The sequence below is a fragment of the Orussus abietinus genome, unplaced genomic scaffold (genome assembly GCF_000612105.2).
Source record: "Orussus abietinus isolate OABI.00-Male unplaced genomic scaffold, Oabi_2.0 scaffold36, whole genome shotgun sequence".
NCBI lineage: Eukaryota > Metazoa > Arthropoda > Insecta > Hymenoptera > Orussidae > Orussus > Orussus abietinus.
In genome coordinates this window covers 939,043-952,583 of record NW_019394241.1, presented here as the reverse complement: position 1 = coordinate 952,583, position 13,541 = coordinate 939,043, and the positions used below count along the sequence as shown (strand labels likewise).

Below are 13,541 nucleotides of genomic sequence, written 5' to 3'. Positions count from 1 at the left end.
CCTCCGTTTGAAATAAGTTCCACGGTGCTAAGGAGCCATGCCTCACTTTCGATAATGGTATGAAACATCTCCCTGCTCATCTTGTATTTGTCTATGGTTAAAATTAGCCCGATAGCAATGTATCGATACTGAAGAAATTGAGTCGATACTCATCTGTATCGTTATTACAAATATCGAATCACATCACGCATCCTACTGTTTGTGTGCATGTGCATACTTCCATTCTCTGGAAGGTTATGCGAGGATTCATTTGTCACCTTAAATCAGGTATATTTCGTGTGAGTGTGTTACTATTTACTAATCAATCTTTGCAATTTAAAAATTAGATTACAATTAATTTGATGTGACAAGATGACAGTACTTTTTATAACTTTTCAGGGATTATGGATTAACAATAGGCTCCTTTTATAACTATGAACTGTACAGTAATTAAGTCTTTCTTAAGAATCCCCAAAATTTGGACATGATGTCGTTTCGATTAGGACCATGGTGGACAACATGTACAAGAACGATGTCAAATAGATCTTTTATTCCTAAAGGTCAAACACATTATGAGACTCTAGAAGTAAAACGTTCAGCGACACAAGATCAAATCAAAGCAGCTTATTACAAGTTAACTATGAAGTATCACCCTGACAGAAATAAAAGCGAATCTGCTAAACAAAAGTTTCGGGATGTTGCAGACGCGTATAACATTTTAGGAAATTACACTAGCCGAAAAAAATATGATCGAGGTACATTGGTGACGGCATATCAGAAGGATCTAAAGCATGATGCTGAGATAAAGAGTGAGCATCCCCATCAGCGCTTCTATCAATCTCGGATGAGTACTAATGAACATACAGCGAAAAATGAAAAAAAGGATAGTCATAACTTTGAAACTTGGACACACGATCATTATGAAAAATTATTTGCTCAAAGAATGGAATTAAAAGCAAAAAGGGACCTAAAGGACAAAATGAAGGAATCAGATGATCAAGTGTCTGTCAAAGTTGTCATTACTGTCGCTTGTATTTGTCTTATAATAATAGGGGTTGGTATGTTCACACGTCAAATCAGTGATACTGACAAAGTATATGTAAGAACTAAAGACACTGATTCCTTGGATAAAAATACTGTGTCTGTGGAAGACACAAAATAATGCTAGTATTCTAGTGGCATAAAAATATGTAGCAAATATAATGGTATAGTACATTGTTAATTATCCAAGATATTATTTATTAAAAAAAATGGTTATTTACATTACAAATGGGAATATAAAATGTAAATTACAACAAGATAAATAAAATATCTTTAATTAAATGTACATTGAATGTTTTTATAAATTTATTCTATTGTGGTAATTGCAGTTTTATATAATTTGTCTTGTTGCGAAAGAAAAAAAGAAATAGAACACCGAGTGTCATTAAGCTTATATAAATTTCAATCGGTGGTTCGTTATCAAAAAAATGTTTATTATTAACAGATTAACACGTTTTGTTCCTTAGATTCCCTAGCATGGTAACCAGTGACATTATCTGAAAAAACATGCCTGTTCTTGTTAAGCATTTGTCATCATATTTTTATTTAGTTTTTTGCATGGTTATTATATCGAGAATAATTCCTTTGTGTAGTCAATCATACATTTGAAAATTGAACTTAAACTAAATCTATATATTTATGATTACATGTATGCATACATTCGCATGTACTACTTGAAAAATGCCAATGCCATTAATATAGTTCCGCATAGTAATAGCATTGGTTTTATTAAGAATGTAATGAAATCTTGATATTGGATTGTTTCCAAAGTCCTATGAGGAAATTTGTTACTGAGTAAATTGCGTTTAGCATTCCAATAATAGATAGATCCTTTCCTTCATGTAACTGAATGTCAGAATTAAAATTAGCAACTACTAGGGTCTATACATTGGCATTATTGGCATTGGCATTGACACAGGACCAGTTGGATAAGGTACCGATGGCCCAATACCAGGAAAATTGTTAGTCATTGGATAACCTGGGTTTGCATGCATCATTGGTTTTCTTACAAGCTCCCGCATTTTATCAACTTTCACTTTACGCAAATGCATTAATTTGCGGCGTGATAGAAATTGTTCGAGGAACTCGTCAACTTCAACATCACCAGCCATGAATTTTTCTGCCAATTTCTGGAAGTATACAATCGTTAACAAATGAATAAGTGGACAATTTTAAACATTAAAATCTGTAAAAAGTTTTAAAACATAATGATTAGCTTCAACTCATTTTAATCTCATTACGTTCACTATTCAAAAAATTTGTCAGAATTTGATAAGCAACGTAAGTTCAAAACTATCTGTCAACTTTTTTGTACTAGCTGCCTTTGTCTAAACGTTAATATTTAATTAACAGCAATTGCAATAAGACTTTGTTTTTGAAACATTAAATCTTACTATATGTGTAAATAAAAAAAATTTATGTGGAAAAATATGGTCAGACAAAATAAACAATAGCAAATGATAAACAAAGTGGTATACCTCAGATTCTTCTTCAATTTCTGCAGCAGCTGCTTGCAGAAGTTCCAAAGCCGATTCAACCGTCATTGCACCAGATTTATTAGCTGGAAATATATTGCTTTAAAATGTTATGACATTAATAATTACTTATGACAATAGGTTCAAAAAAGCCATAGGAAGCAAGTTTAACATACCGACATCAGCCAGCTTCTCTTGAACACTAGAACACAATTGATTTCCCTTCTCGCTAAGTTCACGTATTATTTGTTTACTTTCATCCAATTGGGGTTGCTTTGACAGATTAAACTCAGCAAGCGATCTGTTACTAGCAATTAACATTTCTTTCTCGGTTTCTAAGTCTTTAAACTGAAAGTAGTTAATAATAATACATCCATTTCAGATTTTTTGTAATTAAAAACTAACCTGTTTGTTATCTTTCACAATGTCCTCGAATTTGTCATCATTGTTCAATAACTCTTTCAGTTCTTCATTGTTCAAATGAGAAAGAAGACCCAGTGCAGCTGGAATATCAGGCTCATCTTTTGAAATGGGATTGTACATTTTTCTTGCAGAAACTTATTAAATAACCAATAATCACAAAATTTTATATACGCAACGTTTATAACAAGAGCAATGATTAAGGCCAATATTTCATTAGCGCTGTAGCGACAAGCTATGAAGCGATGAAACCAGAATAAGAGGTTTTGATTGACTGCAAATGGGGAAATTTCTGCCGTACGTTCTCTGCAGCCAATCAGAACCTCTTATTCGCGTTTAGTCGCTCCATCACTTGTCACTGTAGCGCTAATGAAACATTGGCCTTAGGCCTAGTTCAGAGGATCGATTCTATAACTCGAACCTAGTGAAAATTCTACAAGTGAGTACCTCCCGCGATTTTGTAACTTTCACTATGGTAAAAATGTGAGCTCACTTCGCGTGAAACAGAGAATTATATGTCTATGCTACGCTTTATAAATACTCAAGCTTAAACTGGAATCATATATATCTCTGTCACGAACTGTGTACACACATAAATCATGTGTCCAAAAGAGTATCTAGACCAGAAACCAAATGTCCAATATTGCGAGCTGACCGCACCGCCGCCATCTTTGCGCCGTGTCCAATTTGGACCCTTCTATTAATTGACCGACATTTAGCATTCTAGAGACGCTTGATTTCATCGACCGAAAGTACAATGACATTTTACAATCATCATCTCGAGTTAAAGATCTGTTTAAGTTGACGAATGCACAAAACAGGAGATCCGTAAATCGCGTTGATTTTTCGATTACTAAGGAAGAACGTAGGCAGTCAATTTTCCGGAAACGGAGCGCTTACGGTGCTTGCAACGATCGAACAATCTGGCAGGGCGGCAGTGCGTAGGTGGGCCCTTGAGAAGAAGTAAACATTTTAAAAGTGACGCGTCTTAGGCCCTTGAGTGGGATGTTAACGAGCCAGCCAACTGACTCTCAATTACGCGGTTAATTGACGGGATTCCGGCGTATAATCTCGGATTCAGCCACGATCGCCGTTCACTCCCTCTGTGGCCTAACCTCGAAGACAACCTGTGACAATGGGTGAGCTTACGTACCACTTTAAATTTTATCATATCATTCGAGTTTATCGTATAGATAAGTTCCTCCAAATACGATAAACGTTTCTTTCACGCCATCTACCTGCCACGCCGAAACTAATTCTTACGTTAATTGTAGTTAATGACTCTTGCGATTAGTCACCAATACTTCTTCGATGAGACACCCTATTATTCTGTAAGCTTAATCATTCCACTTTCCCCAAGTACAATTAGACGTTTTTACGGGCAGTTGTTTCATGTTGATTATCTCTCGTTTGATTGTGGTATTCCAATTAATTCTTTTAACGTAGTTTATCTACGTTAAGTGTAATCTAGATATTTTTCAGTTATTGATATGCCATTGGAGAAGTATTTAGTTTACCTGTAATTTGTTAGTTATGGTCAGGCAAAATTGTTTCCATAAGTCAGAGGAGGCTACAGTTGTAGTTCCTTTAAGGCGAAGATTAGGGAATTCGACTAGTGTAGATAGGTTTTCTAAATATGGTTTTGATGGATATTACTTTGAAGATAAATCATGGGGTAAGTTTTGTTATATCAAATATAATTAGGTAGACATGATGATATTATAATTGTTGCATTTAAAGTAGAGTTATCAAATAAATGATATATTCCGAGTTAATTGGCACAGAAAAAGTTTAGTATAATTTGAGTGTAAAATTGATTTATGCATAGAATATTTAATGTTTTTTTACACAGCACTATAATCCATCTGTCATATATTTTAACATCCACTGTTTATAGAAAGAAAACAAAACAATAATAATTTAAATCTTCTTAGGTAATATGTGCAATGATTGTATGGCCAGAGTGCCATACGCTACGCTTATTGCAACAATAATGTGCTGCTTAGGGGTTGGTATATTTTGTGGAACGATGTATAAGGGTGCCACACTTTCTGCACTAATGATGGATCAGGTACAGCTTTACAGTTTATAATTCGTAACAAACAACCTATATAATCAAAACTACGTATATTAATGGTCAATTTTTTTAAATGTATAATTTTATTATTTTATAAAGGTATTCCACTTACGTCTGGGATGGCTAGAAGCAGTACAACTGATATTTGCCACCGTCGGTGCAAGTATGGCAGCTTTAGGATTCATGATATTGTGCGTAGGATGTCTGGCTACAGGAGCTACTAGACACAAAGTATATCGAGCTTGGCGATCTAGAGTTGGTGGCCGTATTTCTTGTGCTGTTGTAAGTATTTTTATTAACGTCTACACAATAATGATGTTAGAAATTACAATTGCTTAATTATGTAAATCGCATGTATTTCAAATATTCTTTCAGTTCATGACAATCACATATATACTACAATTAGCCTGGCTCTTAATATTTGCATTCCTCGTCATAACAACACTCATCTTTACGATCTTCTGGGGTTTGTGCAGTAATCCTCGTGTTCAGTCCCTTGACCAGTGTATCGATTTCACGCAATTTGGTAAGTTTAAATACAATTGACTCAGTACGTAACTCTAAAAATATATGGTGGTTAAACAACATGCCTTTTGTTTCTCAAGATTTCATGTTCCCAAATAATACAAGGACTGAAGATATGAAAGTATGTGGTTCGCAAGAAGTGAAATTATTCTGCAAAGATTACGTTGAGAAAGCGGAGATGATGTTCATTTTGGCGACAGTAGCTTCTATGTTAGTTGTTCTCAGCCTAATCCATTACTTGATGTGCCTCTCGGCGAATTATGCGCATATTCGTGATCACGAAAAATTTCAAGAACTACAAGAGCTTCAGTATCTCCAAGATCCTGGTGATCCAGACTCACCACAACCAGGAATAGGAACCTTGGGATCTCATCATCGTGCTAAGGATAGATATTAGAATGCACTTCGTAAGATTTTCGTTATGAATTCGTTATAAAGAATGAATTCAGGCTCATGGATGTTCATCAGGAATATTCATCAGGCTTGAAAGGATTGTCTTGAAATGTTGGGTGTCATTCGATATCACATATTTACCTTTATATACATACATTCCTTCTAAGCTCTATTCATTTATCACTAACCACCGCAGCAGTTCATGTAAGAAAGGATCTTGCGGGAACACTCTATGCCGTCCACAAACTGCGACTATCATATAAAATATTTACATTATAGTATTAAGAAAGATAATGCACATTAGACATTGTGTGATCGTTAAATATCATTGTTAAAACGATTACATACTAGTATTAATCTTTAAATGTAGATTTCTTGAATTTACTTGCAGTGTGGAATTTTATGGACTCAGCACATACATATACAACTCTTATTCTTACGAGTCTTTTCAACATCGAGCTAAATTTCTTAGAATATATTTTTATTTATGTAGGGATTAGTGGATTTAGGTTCGATTCCTACTTCCAGTCAGGGGCCAATTGTACAAAGACGGGACAACACGGTTTACATCCCTTCTTAAAAATATAAGTGAACTTTCGGCTGTATAAATTTACAACTAATTTCGCCTCGACAATGGCTTTGTACTATTACAAAAAAGTGTAAAAATTGACTCATATTGATCTGGTGATCTAACAACGAAAGAAATTGATTTTTATAGATTACCACTTTATATTTTTACACTTCATGCCCTTACGGTTCTTCATTATGTAGGATAATTGAATGTTCTACATTGTGCAAATGTTCGCTAATGTTGCTGTGTACATACTGTTAAGTGTGTGCGATGACATTGGTTTGATCCATAGAAGACCGATCTTTTATATTTGTTTTTATTTTGGTGTACAGAAAGTTTGTACATTTAATCAATGTACAAAAATTTTGTATATTTAAATTACACAGACAGCGATACGCTATATTTTTTATTAATACGTTGGTATAAATATATTATTAAGTCTTTTTAACATATTTTTATGCGATTTACATATATTTATCTTTTGTATTCGGTTTTATATGGTAAGCGAAGGACGACAATGATATCTTTGGAACGTTAATTCAAAAAAGATAGTTCATTTATTCCTTTTACACAGGTGACGTTTTTTAATACATACTTTACGTTCCCCTCTTTTTGTAATTATTGTAACCTTAAGTATTGTGTTCTGCAGGTACTTGTCTATCATTTTGACAAATCGTTAAAAATATGACAATTATTGTCAATAATGAATACGATTAAGTGTTAAGTCGTTTAAGTAGACGTTAAAGAAATACAGAAATATATATATACATATAAAACTCAGAAAGTTTAAGAAAATGACAACATATAGAGAAACTAAATCGCAAACACAAAGACGCACAATTAAAGTGTGCCAAACCTAAGTGCATCTCTATTCTATATATTATAGAATTGTTGAAAAATTGATTATAGTATTTCATTCAAATTAAAAATGTAATGTTTTCGTTACTTTGCATACAATTTCATTGCATTTTGTTTACTTAAAATTTTTTATATGCAGAAATATGGATAAATGCGAATAAAATGTATCATTATAGCCTATCCAAAAATATGTTGCTTTCGCTCTTCTGTGTGTAAGAAAAAAAATGGTATTTTAACGTGACAAGATATACCATGTTTAGCGGAATTGCACTTAGAACTATCGTCGATTTATTTATAATTGAATATATATATATATTTATGTATGTATATGTATAAACGTATGTATTTATATATATACATATATTTAATATAATGAAGAACTAACATATCGCTAGATTGACACATTCCATCATTACTGTAATACATGCATTTTTACGCATGACAAGGAAGCGTCTTTCAAGTCGCTCAATTCTAGGTACAAATCCTGATAATTGAGTTTAACTTCCAAAACTGTAATTTGGATGGTGACTGAGTAAATAAAAGTAATCCTTAAGTACACATTTCTTAATCTTACTAAATCTTTTTCATTGATTTTCTTCATCAATAATCTGAATGTCGAATTTAATGTTTGTAAAAGGATTTATTAAATAACATACATTCATATTTGGAAGATTAATTATATTAACTTTGTACAATATAGAACTAATTTACATTTGTACAATATGTATTATGAAAATGTATTCAATCATCTTCAAATTGAAGATCCAACTCTAAATCAAGAGTACTGACTTCCTGAAGAGTATTTATGAAGGTGTATCGCGAAAAAATCATGTACAGTTTTCTGTACCAAACATACTGAGACTTATGAGCCGCCATAGCATTCTGGAAAAACAGTTTTATTAATGAATAGCTTATCTAACAAAATACGTATTTATTGTACAATGTATCCGAATGGAATTAAGATGTAGGTTCCAAAAATATGGGTTAACTTGTACTTTGCTAATAGCAATTAGCATTAGAGAACATGAAAAATAAAACGAAAAATTTAATTATTGTACATTTATAAATAGTTTTATGTAATGTAAACAAGATGGTACGATTGTAATCTTATAGAAAGAAATAGTTTACATTCAGCACAGACGCATTCTATTTAATAATGCTTTTCAAATATTTTCTTTCGCTAGTTTATATAGACAATAGAGTGAACAGGATTAAAAACAAACCCTTATATTTTTTCGTTGTTCATGAGTAATGAGGTACCAATTTGAAGCCAAGAGCAGGCTAATCGGCAAATCTAATAACTGGATGTACTTTCTAACAATATTCACGGACTCTAAGACATAGAATTTGCAATCTGAAAATGTAATTTAATTGTAGTTTAATTTGTCAATGTAAAGAAACAAGACACGTGGAATTGATACTGACATGGCGGTACCTTTTTTTCCATGCATAATGATGCTATTCCATAAAAAAGAGAAATATGATTTTTATGACCGCTTATACCATATTTGTCAAAGGTCACAACAGCATTAATTTTATAACTTTCTACATGTTGTAGAATGTTCCCAGCTACGACATCTTCGGACCATAATACCTTAGAATCATCTGGCAAATCGGTATCCCTAAAGTTACACTGTTTTCAGAAAATAACATACTTTTAACAATAATAATCTGCATTTCCATAAATTGCACAACCTGTGTCCTCACATTAATATTGTTATATTAGATTCTGGAATGCCCAATACATTTGCACAATTCCATAATTCTTCCTTCCGTTGTTTATTTCCCCCTGCAAGCATAATTGTGTTATAAACAATGATAATCTACATCATTTAATAATGTCTGTTTTGATGTTAATGTCATTAAAATATTGCACAATTAGTTACAGGTAGTTATTGCCTTAGCAGTATTTTGTATTGCTTAACAGAAGTGTGATCATTCCTGAATTAATTAATCGACCCGCTTAGCAAGATGTATCGAGTTCAGAAAATTATTTATTATTTAAGTTTGTAATGTAATACTTTTGGATAGCAATATATAATAAGACATATACATATACCTATTGTCAAGCAGAGAAGATAGATTTCACTAGCTTTTTGTTTAATGACCGAATATAAGAATGGGCCAAAGAACATGACTTCGTCATCAGGATGAGCGGTCACTAACAGAATTCTAGCCGGTGGACCTGCGAGTTGCCACGCTTCATGGCTAACTCTTTTAAGGATAGCATAAAGAAATATACAAACGCAAACGTAGGCAACGATAGCAATAAGAACTTGCAAAGAGATCTCTTTTATGTACCACCACCACCACGAAATAATTTCATCTAATTCCGTACTGAGATACCAAAGCACAGATTCGAAGTCAATCATGATTATTATTGCTTAATAATCGAATAGAAAATACTGTTTCTCATACTGAGATCAAATTACGCCACATTTGATAAAAATGTACCAAATTGTCTTGAATCGAGGTTATGTGACATGCCGCACGAGAAAACAGAGTAATATCATACTTTAAAGTTTTCTACATGTTGCTCATATAGTCACTTAAAACTTTATAAGCAATGGAAAGTTACATTAACTTGATACAATGACTTCAATTTATTGTGTATTTAAAATAATTCTTTCCTATAAGTACATAAATAACTACATTCTAAAGATGTGACCATAGGTCTGAGAAGAAATAGATGGAACTTTGGTCATTGACTATAAACCATAGACGAAGTTGGACGAGCCCAACTCAGAGGGGCAAGTGCTGGAGTAAGTAAGGGGGAAACCCTTACTGTTCATGCATGAACCCCTTATGTTCATGCATAAATTTCTAAACAATTTTGAACACAAGCGCCAAAATTCCTTAAAAATATTCGCATGTTTACACATGCGTTAAAAGATGTTTATAACCTAACGGATACTGTATATCGTACTTAGCCTCATAAATGAGCCTGTCTGAATTAGGCCTAAGGCCCTGCTCCACAACGCGAGTTAACGGGAGTTTAATTGGTTTACAGCTGGTTTAAACTAGTGAAAGTGTGAACTAGTTAAACTTTAGTTAACTCGAGTTATGGTGTAAAACCTCGTTTACACTTCACTTAACACTAGTATTTATAAATCCGGCGTTAGGTAGCTTGTGTAAATGTACTCAATGATCACCTTTGAATGCATGTCATTACTGGTGGAGTTATTTTAAAAATGGCCACTACCATCATGCAGTTGAGATCTCAATACAATTGGCTACTCATTATCGTTAATTAAAGTAAGGAAGATAATGATGTGAAGAATACAAGACCTTCGTTTTGCGTGAATGAATGGGCAATGCTTAAGCATTGACCATTCGAATCGTGTCAAAGTCAAGTTTATAATCTTACATCATTCATCAGTTTAAATTATCGGTAAGTTACCAATATTTAATGTAATTTTAGGACATTAGGGACTAATGTCAGCATAATCACCTTTAGTAATAAATGTAATCTTATCGATGCCTTAATGTCATGCTTCAGGAATGCCGGAACAGTTGGAACTGCAACATTTAGTTGACGGGGACGAAGAGAGTGAAATTGCTATTCATAACAGGAATTCTGTGTTACCTATTCGGCGATCATGTCCTTACCTTGGTTTGATTCTAGCTACGTTATCATCTCTATTCTTTTCTTTATGCAGCGTAATCGTGAAAGGATTAGTTGACGTACATCCTATGGAACTAGCAGCATTTCGATTTGTTGGGGTACTACTCCCAACAATACCAATTATTATATATAAGGGAGAAGATCCCTTTCCTAAGGGACGTAGGCTCATGTTAATATTACGAAGTTTTGTAGGCACTACTGGTCTTATGCTAAGTTTTTACGCGTTCAGGCATATGCCATTGGCAGATGCATCGGTAATAGTTTTTTCTGTACCTGTGTTTGTAGCAATATTTGCAAGGATTTTCTTAAAAGAACCTTGTGGATTGTTTAATGTCATTACGATATGCTTAACACTAATTGGAGTCATCTTGATTACTAGGCCTCCTATAATTTTTGGGCATAGCGTAGGGTCATTTGCAAACAGCAATGCAGAAAGAGAACATACTGACGTTAAAGGTGCTGTTTCAGCTTTTGCTGCAACATTATTCGGAGCAAATGTATATATTTTACTTAGAGCTTTAAAGGGACTTCATTTTTCAGTAATTATGACGAATTTTGGTTCCTTTGCTTTAGTACAAACTATAACTGTAACGTGGGCAATCGGTGCCCTTTGCTTGCCTCGGTGTGGTATGGAAAGACTTTTAATCGTAGCATTAGCTTTGTTCAGTTTTGGAGGACAAATCTTACTAACTCTAGCTTTGAAAATGGAACAGGCAGGTCCTGTAGCTATAGCGAGATCTGCAGATATATTGTTTGCCTTTTTTTGGCAAATCTTGTTTTTTAATGAAATACCAAACCGTTATTCGGTAGGTGGTGCAATCCTAGTCACAAGTTCCGTTTTACTTACAGGCTTAAGAAAATGGGCTGTTTCGTTGCCTGAAACTTCGAATGTTAAGAAATGGCTTGGTATTTTAGCAGTGTAAATTATTGTTTGAATATTCTTTATTTTTCTTTATTATGATAGATTTATTTGGAATGTTCGAGGTGCCAGTTTCAAGACTGTGTTTAACATGATGAAAGTATCATCAGGACTTCTACTTTACACATTACTAGCTAAGAAATTCAGAAAAGAACTTTTCTAAATTATAAGAATATGTAGATTTCCAATGTGGTTAGTACTTCAAATCGAGAAGACGATACAAATGAATTGAACATTTAGACAGAGAAGAAATAAGTAATAATGTCAGAACCAAATTCACGTGCATAGTTCACATAGTACTGCACGATGTATGTATGTAAATATACTTAAAATTTTGCAAAATTCCAGACTGAATATAGAATAAGCAAAATGCTAGCCAGACAACTTCCTCTATCCAGTATGGTTCGAAGCAATAACTTTTGATACTTAGATGTCACATTTTTTTCATATGGGACAAAAACTATTAATGCTAAACAGAAAGTTATATAAGAATTTCTTAACATATTGCGCTCAAAGAAAATAGACAATATTTCTCTGTGTTACCTTTTGAAATTAGTTATCGCCAAAGAACATTACTCTTCTGAGATGTTAAAAAAAAAGAAAACTAGTTTCTAATTCCAATTATGTAAAATGTTGAATTTTAGTTTAGATTTATAAAATAGAGGGTGTCCTGTAATTGATCATTCCGTTCAAAGATTATAATACAAATAAATAAGTGGAGTAATAAATTACGGGGCACTTTGTATAATGCTATAGACATATATCATATTTATTTGGTAACCAAAGTTGCTACTCCTTCAATAATAGGTAAATTTGAAGGGTAATAGCTCTGTAAGTGACTAAATTGTTTAGAACTCGCTTAATAAGTACTATGTTTGTGATATGTCAGTGTACCAAATATTACGTAATTGTGCCATAGGTTAAACGTAATAATATTAGAATGTTATGCTTCGATTTTATTAAACGAATTAAATCTCTAAAGAAAATTTCATAGCACATGCATCAATGTTTTCAAGTAATAACTACTAAATAATTATCGTTTATATAAATACCTAACTTGCTAATTTTCTATCGACGCTACTTTTGACAATATATAAGATTTATTATGGTCTATCAGCTTCAAATGTCTTCGCGCAGATAAATTTAAACATAAATTATTATGTTATATTAATATAACTCTTTTATGGTTTTGATTCGATTAGGATATATATCTTTATACTCAGAATTTCTGTTTGGAATCAAATTTTTATAATACATTACTTTGTTACCATTCACCCAGTCAGGTATATAAAATAGTAATAATTTTTGCTAGAAATGTATTTTTAATAAAATTCGTAAAATGATTAAAATAATATTTAGTTATTGGAATGCATCATACAAATAATGTTTATTTTTCACACCGAAGACAGTCATTGAAAATGTAGAAGGTATCGGGAATAGGTACAGGCATAAAAGCCTCCACTTGAATACTTGTAAACCTTAATATGTAATCATTTCTTTATCGCACATTTCTTATATGCCCAAGAGTAGAATATTATAAATATATTTATGAACGAATATTTTCCTGCGTTTTCACTGCCTAATTATGCAACTGAATGCGTGAAGTTTATTACTATTAATTATAGCTTCATACCTCCAATCTATACGGTTGTTCACAT

The 13,541-nt window shown here is 32.8% G+C and overlaps 5 protein-coding genes across 7 annotated transcripts; 3 read left to right on the top strand and 2 right to left on the bottom strand.

Annotated features, from left to right (window-relative positions):
• Positions 1 to 113: 113 nt before the first annotated feature.
• LOC105703865 (dnaJ homolog subfamily C member 30) lies at positions 114 to 1,270 on the top strand. 2 transcript variants are annotated; one of them, XM_012432597.2, is made up of 2 exons: positions 114 to 267; positions 379 to 1,270. In XM_012432597.2, exon 2 carries the CDS (start codon positions 464 to 466, stop codon positions 1,139 to 1,141), a length of 678 nt encoding a protein of 225 aa, XP_012288020.1. In that variant the 5' UTR covers positions 114 to 267; positions 379 to 463; the 3' UTR covers positions 1,142 to 1,270. The 2 variants fall into 2 exon arrangements, with proteins under 2 accessions (XP_012288020.1, XP_012288021.1); XM_012432598.2 differs by having other exon boundaries at positions 128 to 278.
• Positions 1,271 to 1,279: 9 nt separating this feature from the next.
• LOC105703867 (vacuolar protein sorting-associated protein 37B) lies at positions 1,280 to 3,185 on the bottom strand. Its single transcript, XM_012432599.2, has 4 exons — positions 2,901 to 3,185; positions 2,672 to 2,843; positions 2,499 to 2,581; positions 1,280 to 2,150 (listed from the first exon to the last, which is right to left on the bottom strand). Exons 1-4 carry the CDS (start codon positions 3,036 to 3,038, stop codon positions 1,896 to 1,898), a joined length of 648 nt encoding a protein of 215 aa, XP_012288022.1. The 5' UTR covers positions 3,039 to 3,185; the 3' UTR covers positions 1,280 to 1,895.
• A 444-nt stretch (positions 3,186 to 3,629) lies between these two features.
• On the top strand, positions 3,630 to 7,895 carry LOC105703863 (proteolipid protein DM beta). 2 transcript variants are annotated; one of them, XM_012432595.1, is made up of 5 exons: positions 3,630 to 4,054; positions 4,850 to 4,986; positions 5,092 to 5,274; positions 5,368 to 5,518; positions 5,598 to 5,914. In XM_012432595.1, exons 1-5 carry the CDS (start codon positions 4,051 to 4,053, stop codon positions 5,912 to 5,914), a joined length of 792 nt encoding a protein of 263 aa, XP_012288018.1. In that variant the 5' UTR covers positions 3,630 to 4,050. The 2 variants fall into 2 exon arrangements, with proteins under 2 accessions (XP_012288018.1, XP_012288017.1); XM_012432594.2 differs by lacking the exon at positions 3,630 to 4,054 and adding an exon at positions 4,109 to 4,590 and having other exon boundaries at positions 5,598 to 7,895.
• Positions 7,896 to 8,002: 107 nt separating this feature from the next.
• Positions 8,003 to 10,032, bottom strand: LOC105703864 (N-acetylglucosaminyl-phosphatidylinositol de-N-acetylase). The gene is made up of 5 exons (XM_012432596.2): positions 9,399 to 10,032; positions 9,047 to 9,128; positions 8,765 to 8,961; positions 8,563 to 8,693; positions 8,003 to 8,221 (listed from the first exon to the last, which is right to left on the bottom strand). The coding sequence occupies exons 1-5, from the start codon at positions 9,709 to 9,711 to the stop codon at positions 8,081 to 8,083; spliced, it is 864 nt and encodes a 287-aa protein (XP_012288019.1). The 5' UTR covers positions 9,712 to 10,032; the 3' UTR covers positions 8,003 to 8,080.
• Positions 10,033 to 10,475: 443 nt separating this feature from the next.
• On the top strand, positions 10,476 to 13,440 carry LOC105703879 (solute carrier family 35 member G1). The gene is made up of 2 exons (XM_012432620.2): positions 10,476 to 10,730; positions 10,839 to 13,440. The coding sequence occupies exon 2, from the start codon at positions 10,841 to 10,843 to the stop codon at positions 11,885 to 11,887; it is 1,047 nt and encodes a 348-aa protein (XP_012288043.1). The 5' UTR covers positions 10,476 to 10,730; positions 10,839 to 10,840; the 3' UTR covers positions 11,888 to 13,440.
• The last annotated feature ends 101 nt before the right edge of the window (positions 13,441 to 13,541 follow it).